Below are 22,515 nucleotides of genomic sequence, written 5' to 3'. Positions count from 1 at the left end.
TTCCTTACATGCCTCATGTATGAGATGGACATCCTTCTTGTAATGGTTTCCTTACATGCCTCATGTATAAGTTGGACATCCTTCTTGTAATGGTCTCCTAACATTCCACATGTATAAGATGGACATCCTTCTTGTAATGGTTTCCTTACATGCCTCATGTATAAGATGGACATCCTTCTTGTAATGGTTTCCTGACATTCCTTATGTATAAGATGGACATCCTTCTTGTAATGGTTTCCTGACATGCCTTATGTATAAGATGGACATCTTTCTTGTAATGGTTTCCTAACATTCCACATGTATAAGATGGACATCTTTCTTGTAATGGTTTCCTGACATTCCTCATGTATAAGATGGACATCCTTCTTGTAATGGTTTCCTAACATTCCACATGTATAAGATGGACATCCTTCTTGTAATGGTTTCCTAACGTGCCTTATGTATAAGATAAACAACCTTCTTGTAATGGTTTCCTTACATGCCTCATGTATGAGATGGACATCCTTCTTGTAATGGTTTCCTTACATGGCTCATGTATAAGTTGGACATCCTTCTTGTAATGGTCTCCTAACATTCCACATGTATAAGATGGACATCTTTCTTGTAATGGTTTCCTGATATTCCTCATGCATAAGATGGACATCCTTCTTGTAATGGTTTCCTTACATGCCTCATGTATAAGATGGACATCCTTCTTGTAATGGTTTCCTGACATTCCTTATGTATAAGATGGACATCTTTCTTGTAATGGTTTCCTAACATTCCACATGTATAAGATGGACATCTTTCTTGTAATGGTTTCCTGACATTCCTCATGTATAAGATGGACATCCTTCTTGTAATGGTTTCCTTACATGCCTCATGTATAAGGTGGACATCCTTCTTGTAATGGTTTCCTTACATGCATCATGTATAAGATGGACATCCTTCTTGTAATGGTTTCCTTACATTCCTTATGTATAAGATGGTCATCCTTCTTGTAATGGTTTCCTGACATTCCATATGTATAAGATGGACATCCTTCTTGTAATGGTTTCCTGACATTCCGTATGTATAAGATGGACATCCTTCTTGTAATGGTTTCCTGACATTCCTTATGTATAAGGTGGACATCTTTCTTGTAATGGTTTCCTGACATTCCATATGTATAAGATGGACATCCTTCTTGTAATGGTTTCCTAAGATTCCTTATGTATAAGATGGACATCTTTCTTGTAAACATGTCTCATCTATATAAATATCAGATTCATGTTTGTTTGTTGTTTAACGCCACACTCAGCAATATTCCAGCTATATGACCGCTGTCTGTAAATAACCTGGACCAGACAATCCAGTCATTGACATCATGAGCATTAATCCACCCAATTGGGATACGATGACAGTCATCAATGTACAACCACCTGACACATCTATAAGATTGATGGGGACCTATATTCTTACCAAGAATCCCCTCAGGGTTAAGATCCATCTAAAGACATCTTGTGTGACGATACTGGAGAAACCAAAACACGGGTAGCATGAGGACGGAATCATTGTTGTGCAGTTTGTACAATATCAAAATATAGACAGAAAAAATACACTGGACATTGTGACATACATATTTCTATATCAACAATTGCACAACATACATGTTGAAGAAATGTAACTTGGAGATGTTGTGTCATTGATAATTATTGAAATCAATATTTCAACCAATTAAAACATCAATTGATTCCCAGATTAATGAACACATCATACAATACTGATGCAAGTAGTTCTTTCAGTCTGTTGTGGTGATACATACATGTTGTATTTCAAGAGTAATAGAATAATATGTAAACATCTTATGGAGAAAGAAGTCAGAAATGTCCTGTTGGTATAACACTGAGCCTGACTGCTCGGTTATGCCACTAAAATGTTGGGGATAAATGATGTAACAACTTCTGAGTAATTTTCTCACCCCCAAACCCAAACATACCTTGAATTCAAAAGATGTCTGAAAACAATTTGTGTACACAGGATCAATCCACAAGCATATTGACACATTCTCACTTGACACATTTCCTTAAAATGACTTGAAAATGCAATGCCAGTGTATCTTCACCTGGAGAAACACCCTGGGTGTCATGCATCTTACTGGATATGGTATCAGTCCCTAACAAGGATGAAGATAGTGTACTATAAACAATACATTAACATCTATCACAGCATGGTAATGTTGGGAATATGTCTTGTCCCCTTAACATTGATGTGGGGTTTTAGTATGTACAGTGTGTACATTGACCTGCAATTCTGCATCAGTGATATTGTTTGTTCAAGATGAAGCAGTGTCTTCACTCCATCCAATCTGTGCTGATGACTTGTCACAAAGTCCACAAAGTAATAGCAGTATCAAATAATTCTTGTACTCATAAGCAGATAGTTTCAAAATAGTACTTATCACAGTTGATGCTGCTGCTTACAGAGCTCTGTATAGACACTGCTGTTGATGGAGCTCTCAGTTGACATCGCTGTTGATGGATCACTCTGCAGATACTACTGTTGTCAGAGCCATCTGTTAATATTACCAGTACTGCTGACAGACACTGCTGTTGTCAAAGCCAGCTGTTAATATTACCAGTACTGCTAACAGACACTGCTGTTGACAAAGCCATCTGTTAATATTACCAGTACTGCTGACAGACATTGCTGTTGTCAGAGCCATCTGTTAATATTACCAGTACTGCTGACAGACATTGCTGTTGTCAGAGCCATCTGTTAATATTACCAGTACTGCTGACAGACATTGCTGTTGTCAGAGCCATCTGTTAATATTACCAGTACTGCTGACAGACACTGCTGTTGTCAGAGCCATCTGTTAATATTACCAGTACTGCTGACAGACACTGCTGTTGTCAGAGCCATCTGTTAATATTACCAGCACTGCTAACAGACACTGCTGTTGACAGAGCCATCTGTTAATATTACCAGTACTGCTGACAGACACTGCTGTTGTCAGAGCCAGCTGTTAATATTACCAGTACTGCTAACAGACACTGCTGTTGTCAGAGCCATCTGTTAATATTACCAGCACTGCTAACAGACACTGCTGTTGACAGAGCCATCTGTTAATATTACCAGTACTGCTAACAGACACTGCTGTTGTCAGAGCCAGCTGTTAATATTACCAGTACTGCTGACAGACACTGCTGTTGTCAGAGCCAGCTGTTAATATTACCAGTACTGCCGACAGACACTGCTGTTGTCAGAGCCATCTGTTAATATTACCAGTACTGCTGACAGACATTGCTGTTGTCAGAGCCATCTGTTAATATTACCAGTACTGCTGACAGACATTGCTGTTGTCAGAGCCATCTGTTAATATTACCAGTACTGCTGACAGACATTGCTGTTCTGAAAACACTCTGTCACTGGTTATCAACACATTCCTGCTTACTGCAAATTCTGATATGCCACTCTGTTGTTGTTGTTGCTGTTGTTGTTGTTGTTGCTGTTGTTGTTGTTGTTGTTGTTGTTGATGATGGCACTGTGATACATATTAAGCTGCTCCTGCCCGAATGATCTTGTACAGTCCATTAATGTTGTCATTTTTTATAGCTGCTCGACAGGCATTTACAATCTGTGTCTTGTATTTGCCCACTGGAAAACAAGTTTAATATGACAAGTCAATCTGAAATCTTTACTTGAAAGGTGTGAGAGATTAAGAACATACATTGAGAGATGCCTCGTGAACAAGGGGATCTATCCTGCATGTTCCAGGAATATTATCTCTCAATAAGGTACTGCATCTGACAACCACCGGAAGATCTATCCTGCATGTTGTCTACGGATCCAGGAATATTATCCTCAATACAGTATCAGAATCTGACAACCACAGAACATACCTTTCAGTGATTTGTCCAAGTTATTTGTTAATCTCTAGTAGCCATGACCATCTGGGAGGAGTGAGTGAGTGAGTGAGTTGGGTTTAGACAACTGGGCCACCTGTGCCCCCCATCTGGGAGGAGATATGGCTACCTCACAAGTCATGATACGTGTTGCGAATCCTGGGCAACATACAATTTGCATTGTTTTGTGTGAAATTCTCTATGTTCTGCATGTTGTAAGTGGTCTGTCTGATGAGAGGTAATTGCTCACAACCAACTCAAAGGACAGCTTAAGTAAGGCTACTCCATACAGTATTGTGCAACAAGGTTTAAAATGATGTTTCATGATAGGCCATTAGAAAAAAAATTAGTGTGTGTAGTTATTGGTGCAAATGCAAATCTGTGTATAAATCAAATTTTGAAAATCAATCCAGAATTAAGATATGGTCCATTGTGGGGGAATCATGTATTGTATCATGAGGTAGGTTTGTGGTGCATCAGTACATCAGTGTATAGTTCTGAGGAGCATTTGACCACCTGGGCTGGATTACATAATGGACACACAAGTTGCTTTCTGCAGCCTCCTACCTCTCAGCCTCCCGGCCTTCTGTATGATCTGGTTGACCTGCTTCAGACACGACACAAGTTCCTGGTGGTTGCCACAGCGTATCTTGTACCCATTGATCAGGTCCTGGTTCAGGTCAAACAGCTCCATATAGCCTTTCCTCATGCTCTTCCTGGCACACAAACACACAAAGGTCTGCACCAAGTCTACTGTATTGCACTCTGATCACCACACAAACACACAAAGGTTTGCACCAAGTCTGTTGTATTGCACTCTGATCAACACACAAACACACAAAGGTTTGCACCAAGTCTGTTGTATTGCACTCTGATCACCACTCAAACACACAAAGGTTTGCACCAAGTCTATTGTGTTGCACTCTGATCACCACTCAAACACACAAAGGTTTGCACCAAGTCTGTTGTATTGCACTCTGATCAACACACAAACACAAAAAGGTTTGCACCAAGTCTACTGTATTGCACTCTGATCACCACTCAAACACACAAAGGTTTGCACCAATTCTATTGTGTTGCACTCTGATCACCACACAAACACAAAAAGGTTTGCACCAAGTCTGTTGTATTGCACTCTGATCACCACACAAACACACAAAGGTTTGCACCAAGTCTACTGTATTGCACTCTGATCAATACACAAACACACAAAGGTTTGCACCAAGTCTACTGTATTTCACTCTGATCACCACACAAACACACAAAGGTTTGCACCAAGTCTATTGTATTGCACTCTGATCACCACACAAACACACAAAGGTTTGCACCAAGTCTGTTGTATTGCACTCTGATCAACACACAAACACACAAAGGTTTGCACCAAGTCTATTGTGTTGCACTCTGATCACCACTCAAACACACAAAGGTTTGCACCAAGTCTGTTGTATTGCACTCTGATCACCACACAAACACACAAAGGTTTGCACCAAGTCTACTGTATTGCACTCTGATCACCACTCAAACACACAAAGGTTTGCACCAAGTCTGTTGTATTGCACTCTGATCAACACACAAACACACAAAGGTTTGCACCAAGTCTGTTGTATTGCACTCTGATCAACACACAAACACACAAAGGTTTGCACCAAGTCTGTTGTATTGCACTCTGATCACCACTCAAACACACAAAGGTTTGCACCAAGTCTATTGTATTGCACTCTGATCAACACACAAACACAAAAAGGTTTGCACCAAGTCTGTTGTATTGCACTCTGATCAACACACAAACACAAAAAGGTTTGCACCAAGTCTGTTGTATTGCACTCTGATCACCACTCAAACACACAAAGGTTTGCACCAAGTCTGTTGTATTGCACTCTGATCACCACTCAAACACACAAAGGTTTGCACCAAGTCTACTGTATTGCACTCTGATCAACACACAAACACACAAAGGTTTGCACCAAGTCAACTGTATTGCACTCTGATCAACACACAAACACACAAAGGTTTGCACCAAGTCTGTTGTATTGCACTCTGATCACCACTCAAACACACAAAGGTTTGCACCAAGTCTGTTGTATTGCACTCTGATCACCACTCAAACACACAAAGGTTTGCACCAAGTCTACTGTATTGCACTCTGATCAACACACAAACACACAAAGGTTTGCACCAAGTCAACTGTATTGCACTCTGATCAACACACAAACACACAAAGGTTTGCACCAAGTCTGTTGTATTGCACTCTGATCACCACTCAAACACACAAAGGTTTGCACCAAGTCTGTTGTATTGCACTCTGATCACCACACAAACACAAAAGGTTTGCACCAAGTCTGTTGTATTGCACTCTGATCAACACACAAACACACAAAGGTTTGCACCAAGTCTGTTGTATTGCACTCTGATCACCACTCAAACACACAAAGGTTTGCACCAAGTCTGTTGTATTGCACTCTGATCACCACACAAACACAAAAAGGTTTGCACCAAGTCTGTTGTATTGCACTCTGATCAACACACAAACACACAAAGGTTTGCACCAAGTCTGTTGTATTGCACTCTGATCAACACACAAACACACAAAGGTTTGCACCAAGTCAACTGTATTGCACTCTGATCACCACACAAACACACAAAGGTTTGCACCAAGTCAACTGTATTGCACTCTGATCACCACACAAACACACAAAGGTTTGCACCAAGTCTACTGTATTGCACTCTGCTCACCACACAACTTATGAAAACAATCAACATTAATTGGACACATGACACAGAGCATACATCATGCACATTAGCTAAATGCCAATTTCTATAGTAGTCCTATGAAGCATGAAAGCATCAAAAAAGGTTTATGTTTCTGTTTGCCGCAGGCCTTGCAATATTATCTTTACTTGTATGTATAAAGGATGCAATATTCTGCATCTGGTAAGCCTGGCAGGCTACAAGTATAGGTCTTACATGTCTCCCATAATGCGAGCATCTTCTGCCCTGACGACCATGCTGCGGATGAGGTTAGAGTGATCGGCCATCTCTGCTGTCAGTTTCTGTCTCACTGAGTGGTACTCATTAACCTGGGACACAGGACAATCAACTATATTACCGAATTGCAGCAAGTTAGGTTGTTTTTCAATTCTTGCAAAGTCCAAGAACCCAAATATGTTCTTTCTAAACATCATCGTTGACTGAGGACCCTTGACCTTAGATACCTTCAAATACAGTTTCAGCTCTCAAAAGCTTTTAGTTATTCAATTAAAAATAATCTTTATTAGATAAAGTTGAAAAAACGTGAATTTCCTAGTAGCATGTATAGTGATAAACAATGATGTGCTAACCTAGGGTCATGGTGTCAAAAAAGGTCTGGAAAATGTAAACTTTGATGACAAACAGATTAGCAATGGTTGGTTGACCTACAGTGAGTTGGTCTACATGTTTTAGGCAACCTAGAATTTCCTGTTTAATTGTTTAACATTAACCTAAATACTAAACGTGTTAGACGGGTTAGAGTGTGTGAACCTTTTTGAGGATCTGCTCCAGACTCTCCATCTCCACAGGGAAGTCTGCTGTGGACATCAGGTCCTCCAAGTTGAGGAAGACAGCCAGAGCCTGGATGATGTCGCCAGCCAGGTCCATGTTGTCTGTCTTAATCACAATCTGCAACAAGATCATCACTTGCCTCAACTGTCTCCAACAGCTATCAGTGGATCCATCTTACTTCATGTCTGTCACCTCACACGCGATCCAACCCTCATCCTCAGTTAAAAGAGTGCACATGAATGCTCCTGTCCCTTGGCAGCCAAATCTCAATCCACCAGGAGAACACTGATGACACCATGGAAACCATTCAAACACATACCAAATATTTTGTCTCCGGGTTTCACTCCTGTTTGTCTTCGTGTTCATTTTTATTATTTACTATTTTTGTATTGGTATTTTACTACTGAATTGGGGGGCATGGGTGGGCCAGTCGTCTAAGGCGCCGCGATTCGCTGTGCAAAGTTGCGTCTCTTGGGCACGCCAGAAACCTATGATTGTGGGTTCGAATCCCGATTCGCCCCGATTATGTTTCTAGGTTTGTCAGCACCATACCAGTGCTCGTGGGTTTCACCGAAGTGATAAACGTCTGAGACCTGCATCACTTCGGGCTTTCCTCCCACATCAAGCTGACACGCCGCGATATAACTGGAATACTGTTAAAAGCGGCATTAAACCCCAACTCACTCACTACTACTGAATTGTCATTTCTAGCCCACTTACAGTCCACTTTTAGTTTCTTTGTTTTATATGATACACTTCTTCTTTTCACTAACAAGTGTCAGAGTATCACACATATACACTTTTCACATGTTGCCATCTTAACCATTCCAAATCCATTTATATGCTTTAAGCAAAGTTCTTTTCTGAATATTTTATGTCCGTTTCAGCTACTTTTGTAGGTTGTGTTAACAAATATTTGATGAAACAAGGATGGGAAAGGACAACAAATGTTTTTATTAATCTGTATTCCATCTGTCTGATTCATCCTAATAAAGAGTGATCCTCCACCAGGTAGACACATGCAAGTGTGACTCACCTGTCTTGTCTGATTCATCCTAATAAAGAGTGGTCCTCCACCACGTAGACACATGCAGATGTGACTCACCTGTCTTGTCTGATTCATCCTAATAAAGAGTGGTCCTCCACCACGTAGACACATGCAGGTGTGACTCACCTGTCTTGTCTGATTCATCCTAATAAAGAGTGGTCCTCCACCACGTAGACACATGCAGGTGTGACTGACCTGTCTTGTCTGATTCATCCTGATAAAGAGTGGTCCTCCACCACGTAGACACATGCAGGTGTGACTGACCTGTCTTGTCTGATTCATCCTGATAAAGAGTGGTCCTCCACCACGTAGACACATGCAAGTGTGACTCACCTGTCTTGCCTGATTCATCCTAATAAAGAGTGGTCCTCCACCACGTAGACACATGCAGGTGTGACTCACCTGTCTTGTCTGATTCATCCTAATAAAGAGTGATCCTCCATCATGTAGACACATGCAGGTGTGACTCACCTGTCTTGTCTGATTCATCCTAATAAAGAGTGGTCCTCCACCACGTAGACACATGCAGGTGTGACTCACCTGTCTTGTCTGATTCATCCTAATAAAGAGTGGTCCTCCACCAGATAAACACATGCAGGTGTGACTCACCTGTCTTGTCTGATTCATCCTAATAAAGAGTGGTCCTCCACCAGATAAACACATGCAGGTGTGACTGACCTGTCTTGTCTGATTCATCCTGATAAAGAGTGGTCCTCCACCAGATAAACACATGCAGGTGTGACTGACCTGTCTTGTCTGATTCATCCTAATAAAGAGTGGTCCTCCACCACGTAGACACATGCAGGTGTGACTCACCTGTCTTGTCTGATTCATCCTAATAAAGAGTGATCCTCCACCAGATAAACACATGCAAGTGTGACTCACCTGTCTTGTCTGATTCATCCTAATAAAGAGTGGTCCTCCACCACGTAGACACATGCAGGTGTGACTCACCTGTCTTGTCTGATTCATCCTAATAAAGAGTGATCCTCCATCATGTAGACACATGCAGGTGTGACTGACCTGTCTTGTCTGATTCATCCTGATAAAGAGTGGTCCTCCACCAGATAAACACATGCAGGTGTGACTGACCTGTCTTGTCTGATTCATCCTAATAAAGAGTGATCCTCCACCACGTAGACACATGCAAGTGTGACTCACCTGTCTTGTCTGATTCATCCTAATAAAGAGTGATCCTCCACCAGATAAACACATGCAGGTGTGACTCACCTGTCTTGTCTGATTCATCCTAATAAAGAGTGATCCTCCACCAGATAAACACATGCAAGTGTGACTCACCTGTCTTGTCTGATTCATCCTAATAAAGAGTGATCCTCCACCAGATAAACACATGCAGGTGTGACTGACCTGTCTTGTCTGATTCATCCTAATAAAGAGTGGTCCTCCACCACGTAGACACATGCAAGTGTGACTCACCTGTCTTGTCTGATTCATCCTAATGAAGAGTGATCCTCCACCACGTAGACACATGCAAGTGTGACTCACCTGTCTTGTCTGATTCATCCTAATAAAGAGTGGTCCTCCACCAGATAAACACATGCAAGTGTGACTCACCTGTCTTGTCTGATTCATCCTAATAAAGAGTGGTCCTCCACCACGTAGACACATGCAAGTGTGACTCACCTGTCTTGTCTGATTCATCCTAATAAAGAGTGGTCCTCCACCACGTAGACACATGCAAGTGTGACTCACCTGTCTTGTCTGATTCATCCTGATAAAGAGTGGTCCTCCACCACGTAGACACATGCAAGTGTGACTCACCTGTCTTGTCTGATTCATCCTAATAAAGAGTGGTCCTCCACCACGTAGACACATGCAGGTGTGACTCACCTGTCTTGTCTGATTCATCCTAATAAAGAGTGATCCTCCATCATGTAGACACATGCAGGTGTGACTCACCTGTCTTGTCTGATTCATCCTAATAAAGAGTGGTCCTCCACCACGTAGACACATGCAAGTGTGACTCACCTGTCTTGTCTGATTCATCCTGATAAAGAGTGGTCCTCCACCACGTAGACACATGCAAGTGTGACTCACCTGTCTTGTCTGATTCATCCTGATAAAGAGTGGTCCTCCACCAGATAAACACATGCAGGTGTGACTCACCTGTCTTGTCTGATTCATCCTAATAAAGAGTGGTCCTCCACCACGTAGACACATGCAAGTGTGACTCACCTGTCTTGTCTGATTCATCCTAATAAAGAGTGGTCCTCCACCACGTAGACACATGCAAGTGTGACTCACCTGTCTTGTCTGATTCATCCTAATAAAGAGTGGTCCTCCACCACGTAGACACATGCAGATGTGACTCACCTGTCTTGTCTGATTCATCCTAATAAAGAGTGGTCCTCCACCACGTAGACACATGCAGGTGTGACTCACCTGTCTTGTCTGATTCATCCTGATAAAGAGTGGTCCTCCACCACGTAGACACATGCAAGTGTGACTCACCTGTCTTGTCTGATTCATCCTAATAAAGAGTGGTCCTCCACCACGTAGACACATGCAGATGTGACTCACCTGTCTTGTCTGATTCATCCTGATAAAGAGTGGTCCTCCACCAGATAAACACATGCAAGTGTGACTCACCTGTCTTGTCTGATTCATCCTAATAAAGAGTGGTCCTCCACCAGGTAAACACATGCAGGTGTGACTCACCTGTCCAGTCTGATTCATCCTGATGAAGAGTGGTCCTCCACCACGTAGACACATGAAGGCAACCTCGAGATCATCTTCACACGTCAAGTCTTCATGCAGTAGAAAGTTCTGGTTGATCCACATCAGCAGCTGTGGGCAAATATAGTTCCAGTTTAGATGATTTAACAATCTCACTCAAATCTGATTTTAGTTCTCGCTATAGCTAAACAAAGATTTGAGGACATCCCATTGAGGGTCACGTCAGAACAACATTTCATCCAACCAATCAGAGCGTCGCTTACCAGATCACGAAAGTGACAGTTGGAATGTGTTTTCTAATCATGCATATTTTAACATGGGGTATTCCCAACGACAGTTACTGGTTTTAAGATTATATCCATACAATCTAGGCCATCTATAAGCCATTCCAGAATGCTCTTCTTATCAGTTTCAATTTTTTTTAATCGAGAATACGTCAAAATATGTTCCCAAGCGTAGTCGCCAGTTTGAAACTAGTGTCGTCAAGCTTGAGAAAGCTGCCTTCTGATTGGCTAATGTTGATTTCTTGTCAGTCATTTCATTGGTTGGTTAAAATTCGCGAAAGGTCGTTCTGATATGACCCGTAATGGGATGTCCTCAGATCTTTGTTTAGCGGTAGCGAAAACTAAGATCTGATTTTAATGAGATTGGATGATTTAACATTAAAGTGACTTCCTACCCCTTTCTCATCCCTTTACAACAAATAATATATCATATTTATCTGAATATAGAATCAACATCATCAGTGAGTGAAACACTTTAAGCATGTTAAGAGCAAGCCCCTTCCACTCTGCCCCAGTGTTTTATATTTCATTAGGTTAACAAGGGTGAAAATATACAGGATAAGTGGAACATTTGGGCTTACTTGTTGAACATGCTCAGTGCATCTGTGCAATGCCCTTATCCCTCGATTGAAATAAACATGTTACTTGACCAGACAAACCAAGTATATTCTATCCATTCAAGAAACAAAAACATGGATGATTTGAATATTGGCATGTGAGGATCTAAAATTACCTGGATTTGGTTATTCATGATATTAGGATGCATATCCTAACACAACATAATGCAAAGTTTAGCCCACAGATAGAGGTAACCAGCACAGGAATACATCTGGATTAGACTATGCTCAGTGAGCGCCTTCTACACTAATCCCGTATCACCTGTCACATCCTTACTCTAACAGGGAAAGCTATGCTCCCTGGTCGAGTACCTGTAGCTTCTGATAAGCCAATAAGCCATATATTGTGATACTATGTGATCCAAGGGAAATATCTGGCAAACACTGAGCAGCAGCTGCAATGATGCTCGGCAGGATCAGATCTTCAAGTTGTTGTGAATAGGAGCAAGATTTCAGCGATCCCTTAGAGTATTTATTGTGACTCTATATGACTCAAGGGAAATTATTAGGCAACCAGTTACCAGCAGCTTGAAATGAAGCTCAGAGGATCAGAACATCCAAGTTGTAGCAAATAGCAAGGAGGGCCCAGCAATTCCTCAGAACATATACTGTGACACTTTGTGACATAAGGGAAGTATCTGGCCAACTCTGAGCAGTAGCTTGTAACAACAATCTGAACGCTCAATGCAAAACATTGCCAAGTGATGCGGTTGCAGCCTCAGTGTTGTATCATGTATCAAAAGGAGCTTGATAATCCGACAGCCAAAAGTCACCCAAAGACATGTAGTCTAAGAAAGAGTTGTGTTTGTTTGTTGTTTAACACCGCACTCAGCGACAATCCACCTATACGACGGTGTCTGTAAATAATCCAGTCTCTACCAGACAATCCAGTTGATATCATGTACATCGGTCTATTGGAATACGATGACATGCATCAAGCAAGTCAGAGACTGACCACCCTATCCCATTAGTCGCCTGTTACTGTAGGCATGGGTTGCTGAAGACCTATTCTATCCCAGATCTTCACTGGCCCTAGGAAAGAGTAGCTGAGGAGCTCTCGATATGTGACGTCCTGAGGATTGGTACTTCAAGATGTAGCGAATAACAACAATCCCTCAGAATATACAATGTGACACAGTGTGACATAAGAGCAATATCTGTTAAAACCCCCGGAGATGCCAGTGATGAATGTTTGCATGCTGACTGTCAAGGATTACCCGGATAGTAACACAATCATTTATTTTATCGCAAGCAAGTTGGATATTTCTTGAAAAGCACACTTAGCAATGTTTGACATTACAGTAAGTAATATTCATTTTCGGTGAAATGGCTTGTTTTCACTTTATAAGTACTAGCACACATGCAGCTATTTTCATCACTTAATCACTGTTAATCATCATGATATTTTGTTATTCGATTTCATGTTGTGAGGACTATAGGTAGTAGTGCTGGCTGGTGGAAAGGTGTAGGAATTGAGACTTCATCAAGATATGGCCAGCACATAGCGAACCCAGGTCAGTGGATCCGAGATTGACATGAACTTATGGTTGTATCTTGTAGCTCCCAGTTTGATGTTGGGCGCATCCAGCTGTTGACATATCAACCAAAGCAGACTCCAGAGTTCATACAGACTATGCTCTTTTCAATAAAAAAAATTGTTTTCAATGATTTCTCGTTTAACAATGTCCAAACCCTGTAAGTTTAATCCCAATAAGGACCTACAGTTTTTCCGGTGACGACTGCTTTGTCTTTGCGACTTTAATTTCTGTCCTTTGTTACACATATCCATCGTTTGTAATTGAGCTTGGGTTTCAAAGTACCAAACTTCCCTATGACAAACACAGTTTGACTGCTTCCCAGATCCTCCGCTTGGTCCGTCAAAGGAATGGGAACCAGTCTTCAACTATATTCAGTAATACAATGCGTAAAGAATAAACAACAGTATGTAAACAACGCATTAAAATGTGATCTATAATAATTTTCTGAAGCAATTTTACTACAGCTAGACTGATTACACTTACATTCCAGCTTTCTCAAGAACTGTTAATAAAATTTCAGTACTTAGATGGTAAAATAGCACTCAAGCACTTGTCATCGGACATGGTTAAATTCAAGCACTTTTCAAATCTGTGTGAACTCTGGACTCGGATGATGTTGACATTCTGTTGGAGTTGACTGGTGCTGCTTGACAGGACATTGGGATGTGTTGAGCCTCGGCCTCCAGCAGCTCACTGTCTATTAACCAGTAGAACTGTAATGTTCTGCCAAACATAAGACTGGAGTGTCTTAACACTATCTTGTTGATGTAGTGTGGCACGGTTGGGTGGTCACTATAGACATCCTCTCCTTGCGCTGCATCCTGCACTGACGTCAACAATTCTAGTAGACACTGCCAACAGTGGACCGACATGTCCTGACTGGGAACCTGCAGAATCGATGACTGTATGTTAGTCATCTGACCACTGGAACCATTAGGAGGCCCTGCTGGTGTTGACCAGGCTTCAATGAACTGAAGTGACATATGGGACCAGGCTCCAACTTCTCAACCATCTGCCATCATGTACGCATACAAGAAAACCCGGAAGGTATTGGGTATGAGAAATTTTTTCCAGTTGCCGGTGGCTTACACACCTATCTGTGTCAAACCAGTATCAAATCCTTAGGAAGGCTTTATTCGTCATTCCCAACGTTATATTGACTGCAATGGGTCTCGCATGCCTCTCACAGTGATGACCACACTTCGATTGGAGAGACATACATTTATTATCTCCCTTGCACACAAACTGAAGCATCACTAGAATAACCAGCTACTGCCAGAATTTTCCAGCCTGTTGATGTACTGTCCCCTCGTACGTTGACGACTGCATTGAATGAACAAGAATGTTTGATCAACTTGAGGAACTTAGCATGAGTTGCGACATGGCAAGGTCACCTTCAAACCAATGTCTCAGGTAATATTTCCCCAAACTCCATCACCTGTGTATCCTCTTGTGCCATGAGAATGAGAGTGAAGGATCAAGAACAGATTGGTAACCAAGGGCAATGGGCATCCCGGATGTAGAAGATGCACGTTTGGGTTCTGTGTTATATGAGTGAAGTGAAGAAGGAAATTGCAATATGTTGTGTCAGGATAAGAAACAAATTAGGTTACATTTCAATCTGATGAAATCACTGTTGTGTCATAACATTGTTTAATAACAAAACAATCTTGTTTGAGATGGGCCTACCCTTGGTATTCTGTCATTCACTTGTAGGGTGACAGAGCTCTTTGGTTCTGGGACTGATGTTTCACAGAATGCATACATTGAAAACCGTGGCAACTGACGACTCAACTCAAACACATGGAACTGTGAGCTGAAACATGAAGGATTTACCCACTATAATACTGATGCTGGACATGAATTAGCTGCCAACACGGAAACATATTCCACCAACCCTTAAAAGAATACTTATAGTTTATTAAATCTTAATAATTTATAATATATTTATACTGGTCATTTATCATAAGATGGGGGCAGTGAGATTGGTCTTAGCATGCCCCCTCACACATGTAACATTTTTGTCAAGAACTCCCAGAGACAAATTGAATACACATCAAACTGGAATACCAGTTGTCTTGAGAGTGTAACATTCATTCCCTGCATGCAGTACCTGATTTTGTAGCCTACAAGAGCCTTGATGTGCAGATCCACTGGTACGTCTTTCGGTGGGAAGATGGGGACTTTGAGATTCCCTGACAGACAGTTGGTGCTTGGGTGACTGGAAGCAGAGTTCACTCTCCCATCATATGAACCACTTAACAGTCTTCTATGTTTACCTCTGGCTATTAGTCTGTGTAGCTAGCCATACTTCCACTACATTACATGTCTCAGGGATTGTGAATTGTTGTTTACTTGTAACAATGTCTCAATGTACCTTGTCCTCAGTTCATGTAATATGTCACCCATAGGGTAATGTCAGTGCATCATCTCTACTATTATGAGCACTACATATGTACATTCATAGTAAGTGAACATATAGACTTTTATGTTTAAGAACTGAGGAACTTATCAAGGATAAGTGTTGGAAGACGAAGTGGTATTGCTCATTGCAACTCTGTACATGCTGGGAGGACTTGAAGATAAGCATCACTTCATATTGGTATGCTCATATTTCACTGCTGTGAGATCAAAATATATACCTGATTTTAATTGGAATAACTTGAATGTGTGTAAATTTTTACAAACCTGTAGAGGTTATGAATTCTCTGATGAAATCCTCCTTGGGGCACTTATTGCATTTTCCTTGCTCAAGAAAATCTACATGACATAGTTGTAACCATTTTCCTTAATAAAAAATGTTACCACACAAAAAACTTTGTTTTGGTATGATATATGACCACCCTTACGGGGCCTCACACCCCACGGCGCCTCACGCCAGGGGGAGCAACTCTCACCCAAATCACTTTCCTTATGTCAAATGCTGACGAAATGTGGGGAGGTGGGTGGCCGTGCCCCAAGGAGGATTTCATCAGAGAATTCATTACCTCTACAGGTTTGTAAAATTCTCTTTCAGATTAAATCCTCCCTGGGGCACTTGTTGCATCAAGACAGACTCCCAAAGATAATCTAGGAAGTGGCATCCGTCAGCAACAAGCGTAAATAAATACATCGTATTTGATTATTCAACAGAATAAAATATTGAGTTCAATAAATGGAACCAACCTTATCGTGAGGCACCACCGTCGAAAGGTGGGGGCTAGAGACAGGGCGTGGTCGATCATATATTATGATAAAGCCTGTTTTTGCAGCTTGTCATAAGTTGAGAACTCGAAACACCTCCCACCCCCCCACACTTTTTTGAACCAGTGATATAGGGGTGTAGATCATGAGAGACTATAACCCGCGCTGAGCTAGGCCAGAGGGTCCCCGAGGATCGAAGGAGTGCGTGTGCAAAATACGAGTATTATCGAGTAGTCAGGACTGATATTTATCGACCGCAGAAGATAAAATCCGGACCATTACTGAGCAGTATAACCGGAGGACTGTCTAAAATCTTGAATGCTCAATCGGCTAGAAATTAGAACTTTGCCCAGATCGGAGAACTGACTGACCAAACCGAGCACGCTCGCTTGAGTGTTTGTCGAGTTGGTAATGTTTGATGAACGTGCTCGGCTGGCTCCAAACAGCCACGGACCGGTCTCCTCAATGGGCAGAGCCTCGGTGTACGCTTGTGACGTAGCCACTGCTCTAACCGAATGAGCCTTCAACCTGGTAGGGGGGTCCCTGCCTGGAAGCGTATACGCTGTACAAACGGTTGAAACTATCCACCTCGAGATAGATTGTTTGCTCGCAGGTGCGCCGTAACAGCAATATAGTTGGTTATCCTTACGGATACCCATAGTTCTGCTGATATAGGCCTTGAGGGTCCTGCGGACATCCAAGACATGAGCATGTCTTGCAGTGGTCCCTGACGAGGAAGGCTGTGAAAGAGCAGGTACCTCAATAGGAGCCGTTCACGTGGAAGGCGTGTGCGACCTTAGGAAGACAGTAATATCGGGATCGGCTGACATAACACGAATGTCGCCTATCCATCTGCCGTACGTTACCGCCACAAGGAACGCCGTCTTCCAGCTCAACAGCTGAAGAGAGAGAGACGACAGATCCCGAAAGGAAGGACCGGACAGCCAATCGAGAACGATTGACAAGTCCCAAGGGGGACAGATCCCCCGAACTGGTGGTCGGATCCTGTCCACACCAGCTAAAAAGCGCTGCACTAATGGGTGTGGACGTGAAAAGCTGCGATAGCTGTAGAGTACTCTCGGACTGTTGATGCGGCCAGGCCGTCATCTAGTCGCGACTGGAGGAACTCAAGCACCGCTACGAGATCTGCAGAAAAAAGATCTGCAATCCCTCTATTGACACACCAGCACGCATAGCAGGCCTATCTATCCTCGTACTGAACGTTTGTCGAATCCCTCCGCGAAGCCAGTATTGTGTCTGCAACTCGTGCAGGAATACCGCTCTTCTGGAGGCGATTCCTGACAGTGGCCAAGCCACCCACTGAATCCTGGGATTTGGGTGGAGGGCCCCGTTCTGGGATACAAGGTCTGGTCGTAAAGGTAATATAACAGGAGGCTGAGCCAGAAACCTGAGTATTACTGAAAAACAACTCTGCGCCGACTAAAGAGGTGCCAGGAGCACAATTAGTCGCGCAGGCTGAGTGCCTAGCTGAGACAGGACCTTGGAAATCAGAGGTTCTGGGGGGAATGCCCACAGAACTGTCCGTCCAATCTAGCTGGAAGGCGTCCGGTGCATCGGGGACTCAGAACGTTGGTGTCTGGTGATTCACCCCAGACGCAAACCGATCCACCTGTAACGACCTGTATAACAAGAAGAAAATCCCGAATATCCCCGGGTCGAGCCTCCATTCGTGAGGAGCGAGGATCCGGCGAGACAGAGCGTCCGCATGGACGATGTCCTACCCCGGGAGATAAACAGGTAGCACCCTGATATCGTGAGAGTCGCACTATAGTAGGAACTGCCACATCTCTTGTCGAAGCGACGGAGACGCCGTTCCCCCCTGCTTCCGGATGTAAGACATCGCCGTTTGGTTGTCCATCACTAGACGAACCACTTGGCCACTAAGCAGATCCGGGAAGCGTTGGAACACCAACCTGACCGCTCTCAGTTCTAGCACATTGATATGCAGTTTGATCTCCTACTGGGACCATAGTCCCGAGGAAGTGTGATCATTCAGAACGCCTCCTCAGCCAAATGGCCATCCCTTATAGTGGACGGGGTCCGGGGATTGTGATGTAACTGTCTCCCATTCCTTCAGGAATAGAGCCAGTCGACCACCTACGGGGACATCTGGCTGGAGGCAGTGGACCCCGGCTGTTGGCAGTTCGATAACTTGCGACTGTGGGTCCACCCGGGGCTCTTCGGGCGCTAATGGGAACCCATCGAGTGTCCAGCCCTGCGAAAAAGCTGTTGGCCTCGACCAGCTGCCTTGCCCCGGCCTCTCTTGCTCCTCCTGTCGCCCTTACCTGAAGGAAGCGACTGCATCCAAGCAGGTGTGGACTTCTGACCCGGTGCGTCAGCGTAGGAGGGGTCAAGTGGAGAGGCCCGCTTACGTGGTTTTAACGTCTTGGTACCTTCAACAAGGCCTTAGAGTCTTTGATGGAAGTATACAATTGAGCGGCCTCTCGGACCACCTGCTGAGCCCCAGGGAAGAGGGTGGCACCCATCTTATACGGCAAAGCAAGTAGGTCTTGGCGTGTGGAAGTCGAGTATTTAGATAGCGACATCCACAGCCTGCGCATGACCATAACAGCGCACATCATGAGCGAGGCACAGCTACGAATAGCATCCCGCGCAAGATGACTGAACTTCCGTTAGTTGCGCGGCCAACTCCGAAGAGTCAGCCGGCCCCTCTCCCGCTAACTCCCTCTGTACAGCCGACAGATACGCGGGGTGTGCGGACACACGGAGCTGTTGGCATGCATTATGATATTGCTCCTCGAAGCATATGTAAGCAGCCTTCAACCGACGGCCCTGCTTGACCTTGTAAAGTTGGGGGTCTCGGACTCTGGCATGGGCGCAGCCACCTGAGGCAGTACCTGGACAATCCTGTCCAGCATGTGCCTCTGCACCCGGCCCGAAGCCGAGTCTCGGTGCCAAAGTGCCGAGGTGCCAGGGGTTCAAGGGAACCCACCTGGCACTAGGCAGGCTAGGTATCCACTAGTGGAAGCCTCAGCCTCTGAAGAGGCGTCTGGCTCCGCTAAGGAAAAATGTGCGTCGGCAGTGCACGGGCCGGCGCCTGCCACCCCTCCACCGGGGAGCGACCTCGAGCCGGAGCCAAAGCCCGGTCTCGGATTGTCCCCGAGACCAAGGGAACCCACCTGGCTCCGGGCTAGGTATTCACTAGTGGGAGCCCTGGCCTCGGAAGAGGCGTCTGGCTCCGCTAGGGAAAATTGTGCGTCAGTAGTGCACAGGCCGGTGCCCGCCACCCCTCCGCTGGGGAGCGACCACGAGCCGGAGCTGAAGCCCGGTCTCGGATCGTCCCTGGGACCAAGTGGCCTGCCTCGGCCGACGCCGGGCATAACTCTCGAAGCCGCGTCTGGCGCCGACAACAGGGAAGGCTCAGCCCGTAGCTCCTGCCGGAGCTGAGACTTCACCTCCTCCCTCATCAACGCCATCTGCGACTTAAGTAACGCAGAAAAGTCTGCCAAAGACAGTGCAGGAGAGGGTGCAGTGCTTACTACGGGGACCCTCGAGCCTTCTCCCCCGGCCCCAGGAGAGGGAGTGGGGGAGACAGTCTCGGCAGCTTTTTTTTGGTATATTTTTTTTTATATATTTTTATTTTATTTTTTATTTTACCCTTTTTAGATGGGTAGGGGGGGTGGGGAGGTCTCAGCAGATCTGATATCTATCCCCGCCTTTAGTAGATCTCTTTAAAGTGGAGCAAGTCAAATTGTCTCTTTTTTGGGGCCCGGGGGGTAAAGGCAATGCCCGTCCTCCGCCAGACATTTAAGGCAGCATTCGTGCCTGTCTTATAACAACCCGTACACAGTTTGAAGGTCTTTGTAAAAAAGACCGTAATTTCTGAGGTGGGCGGGAAGGGTATTAAAGTGTATCAGTGCGATATAAAGATCGGAAAGATACGTGCATAAATTGTGAAACTAGAAGTAAAGGCGTAATGCAGAATGCGATTTGTAACATGATACTAATAGCCAATGTCGTAGTATAATTATAACACCAAAGGAGGCGTGTTACGCGCGAAGGTGTAAAAACCCGTAAAAAAGGTAAGTGTAGTTTATAAATTAACACACCACCTTGGGTTTTTGTAAAGGAAAAAAATTGTAGACCAATGCTGTATGATATAAGAAAACCCTAAGCTGTTTCTAATGGCCTTGGTGTTACATGTATCAGCCCGTGGAACTACAATATGGACGCCATTACGGCCATTTGAATTCAAAGGTACCGTGCACGTGGCGTATAATTACAACTCTATAACTTTACACTGCGAGGTATTACGCCTTTGCAATGAAAGAAATGTACCATTCATACAGTTTGGTCAGCCATGGTTATTGTCGAACGATAGATGCTCTTATTTTGTCTTGTGTGAAAAATCAGCACGTCTGTGTCTTACAGATGACATAAGGAAAGTGATTTGGGTGAGAGTTGCTCCCCCTGGCGTGAGGCGCCGTGGGGGGTGAGGCCGTATATCATAAGGGTGAGGGTGGGGTGGTCGTATATCATACAAAAACAAAGTTTTTTGTGTGGTAACAGTTTTTATTAAGGAAAATGGTTACAACTATGTCATGTAGATTTTCTTGAGCAAGGAAAATGCAATAAGTGCCGCAAGGAGGATTTAATCTGAAAGAGAATCAATGTTATTTTCTTGTAATAGGAAGAATATGTTACTGAATTGTGCAAAGTTTGTTGGAGATGCTCTGACTTTCAGAAATGTCCATTTGTAAACTTATCGTGGATACCCATCTGTCCTGCTGAATGTATGTGCATGGGCCCATGGCCTTTGTACCAAATAAAGATATAGGATCATGTCTGTGCACTGTTGTTTACAATTGATGATGATGACATTTTCCATCACACTGAAGTCTTGAAGCTTCTGTACTTACACAACATGACTTTCTCCTTCAAAGATTCCCTCAGCAAATATAAGCACTGCTTTGATGACTGTATCTGGAAACAGACAGAAGGCCATCAAACAGTGGCACAGTGCTGAAAATTGGGTGGATGTTCAAGCCAGGGCTACAGGAGGAGGTGAGACAAAGGCAAATACACTTGTTAGTCTCTGGAGTACAAGCGTCTTGACCTCAAGATTCAGCAACACAACACACAGTACCAGTAGATAGTTATTGTCCCTTAAACTTCAGCATATCTCAGTCTCAATCTGTAATTGTCCAACTTACCATTGGTTGTGCTGATGATCAACTCAACATGAGGCTGAAATTATAGAAGGAACAAACTAATACAAGTAATTACGACTTGGACGGAAACCCAGGTGCACAAGTACGAGTCAAGTAAGATAGCTTCATGAGTAGTAAATTGTAACGCCAGTACCCGTACAGTTATCTCCCTTGTTCCCTTTATTATCTGCCTTGCTTAGCAGACATGGTGGATAATTACCCTTTAACTGAGTGGCAAATGTGAAAATATAACTAAATGCACGATTTGCTCCACCATGAGGAACCACCTGAAAACAAAACATTCATAACTACTGCACTCAGAGAATTGCGCTCCAAGCTGATGGTATACTCCATTTACTCTATCTTTATGATTCTTTATTACCAGAAAACAGGTTGTACAAAGTAACGTAAATATAGTAAATAGGTACAGAATTCTTGGTTTTTTCACATGTTTTATTCATTCACTCAAACAGTCATACCCTGTACTGGCCATACTGGCTTTATAACATTATCACATGATGCCAGTAAACAGATTTACAAGGAAGGCTGT

At 43.6% G+C, this 22,515-nt stretch overlaps 1 protein-coding gene across 2 annotated transcripts in view; it reads right to left on the bottom strand.

Annotated features, from left to right (window-relative positions):
* Positions 1-1,528: 1,528 nt before the first annotated feature.
* LOC139467011 (BBSome complex member BBS2-like) overlaps positions 1,529-22,515 on the bottom strand; it is a 36,691-nt gene continuing 15,704 nt past the window's right edge. For both annotated transcript variants that reach the window (XM_071248718.1, XM_071248719.1), the window contains exons 13-21: positions 21,969-22,002; positions 21,675-21,738; positions 15,704-15,811; positions 15,280-15,406; positions 11,134-11,262; positions 7,386-7,523; positions 6,831-6,943; positions 4,434-4,582; positions 1,529-3,618 (exon numbers count right to left, since the gene is read on the bottom strand). In XM_071248718.1, coding sequence (XP_071104819.1) covers positions 3,518-3,618; positions 4,434-4,582; positions 6,831-6,943; positions 7,386-7,523; positions 11,134-11,262; positions 15,280-15,406; positions 15,704-15,811; positions 21,675-21,738; positions 21,969-22,002 — 963 coding nt within the window. In that variant the 3' untranslated portion in view covers positions 1,529-3,517. The remainder of the gene's footprint in view (positions 3,619-4,433; positions 4,583-6,830; positions 6,944-7,385; positions 7,524-11,133; positions 11,263-15,279; positions 15,407-15,703; positions 15,812-21,674; positions 21,739-21,968; positions 22,003-22,515) is intronic.

This window comes from Haliotis cracherodii, unplaced genomic scaffold (assembly GCF_022045235.1).
Source record: "Haliotis cracherodii isolate W230 unplaced genomic scaffold, xgHalCrac1.p SCAF_19, whole genome shotgun sequence".
Taxonomy (NCBI): Eukaryota; Metazoa; Mollusca; class Gastropoda; order Lepetellida; family Haliotidae; genus Haliotis; species Haliotis cracherodii.
Note: the sequence above shows the minus strand (reverse complement) of the source record. Positions and strands in the feature narration are given on the sequence as shown.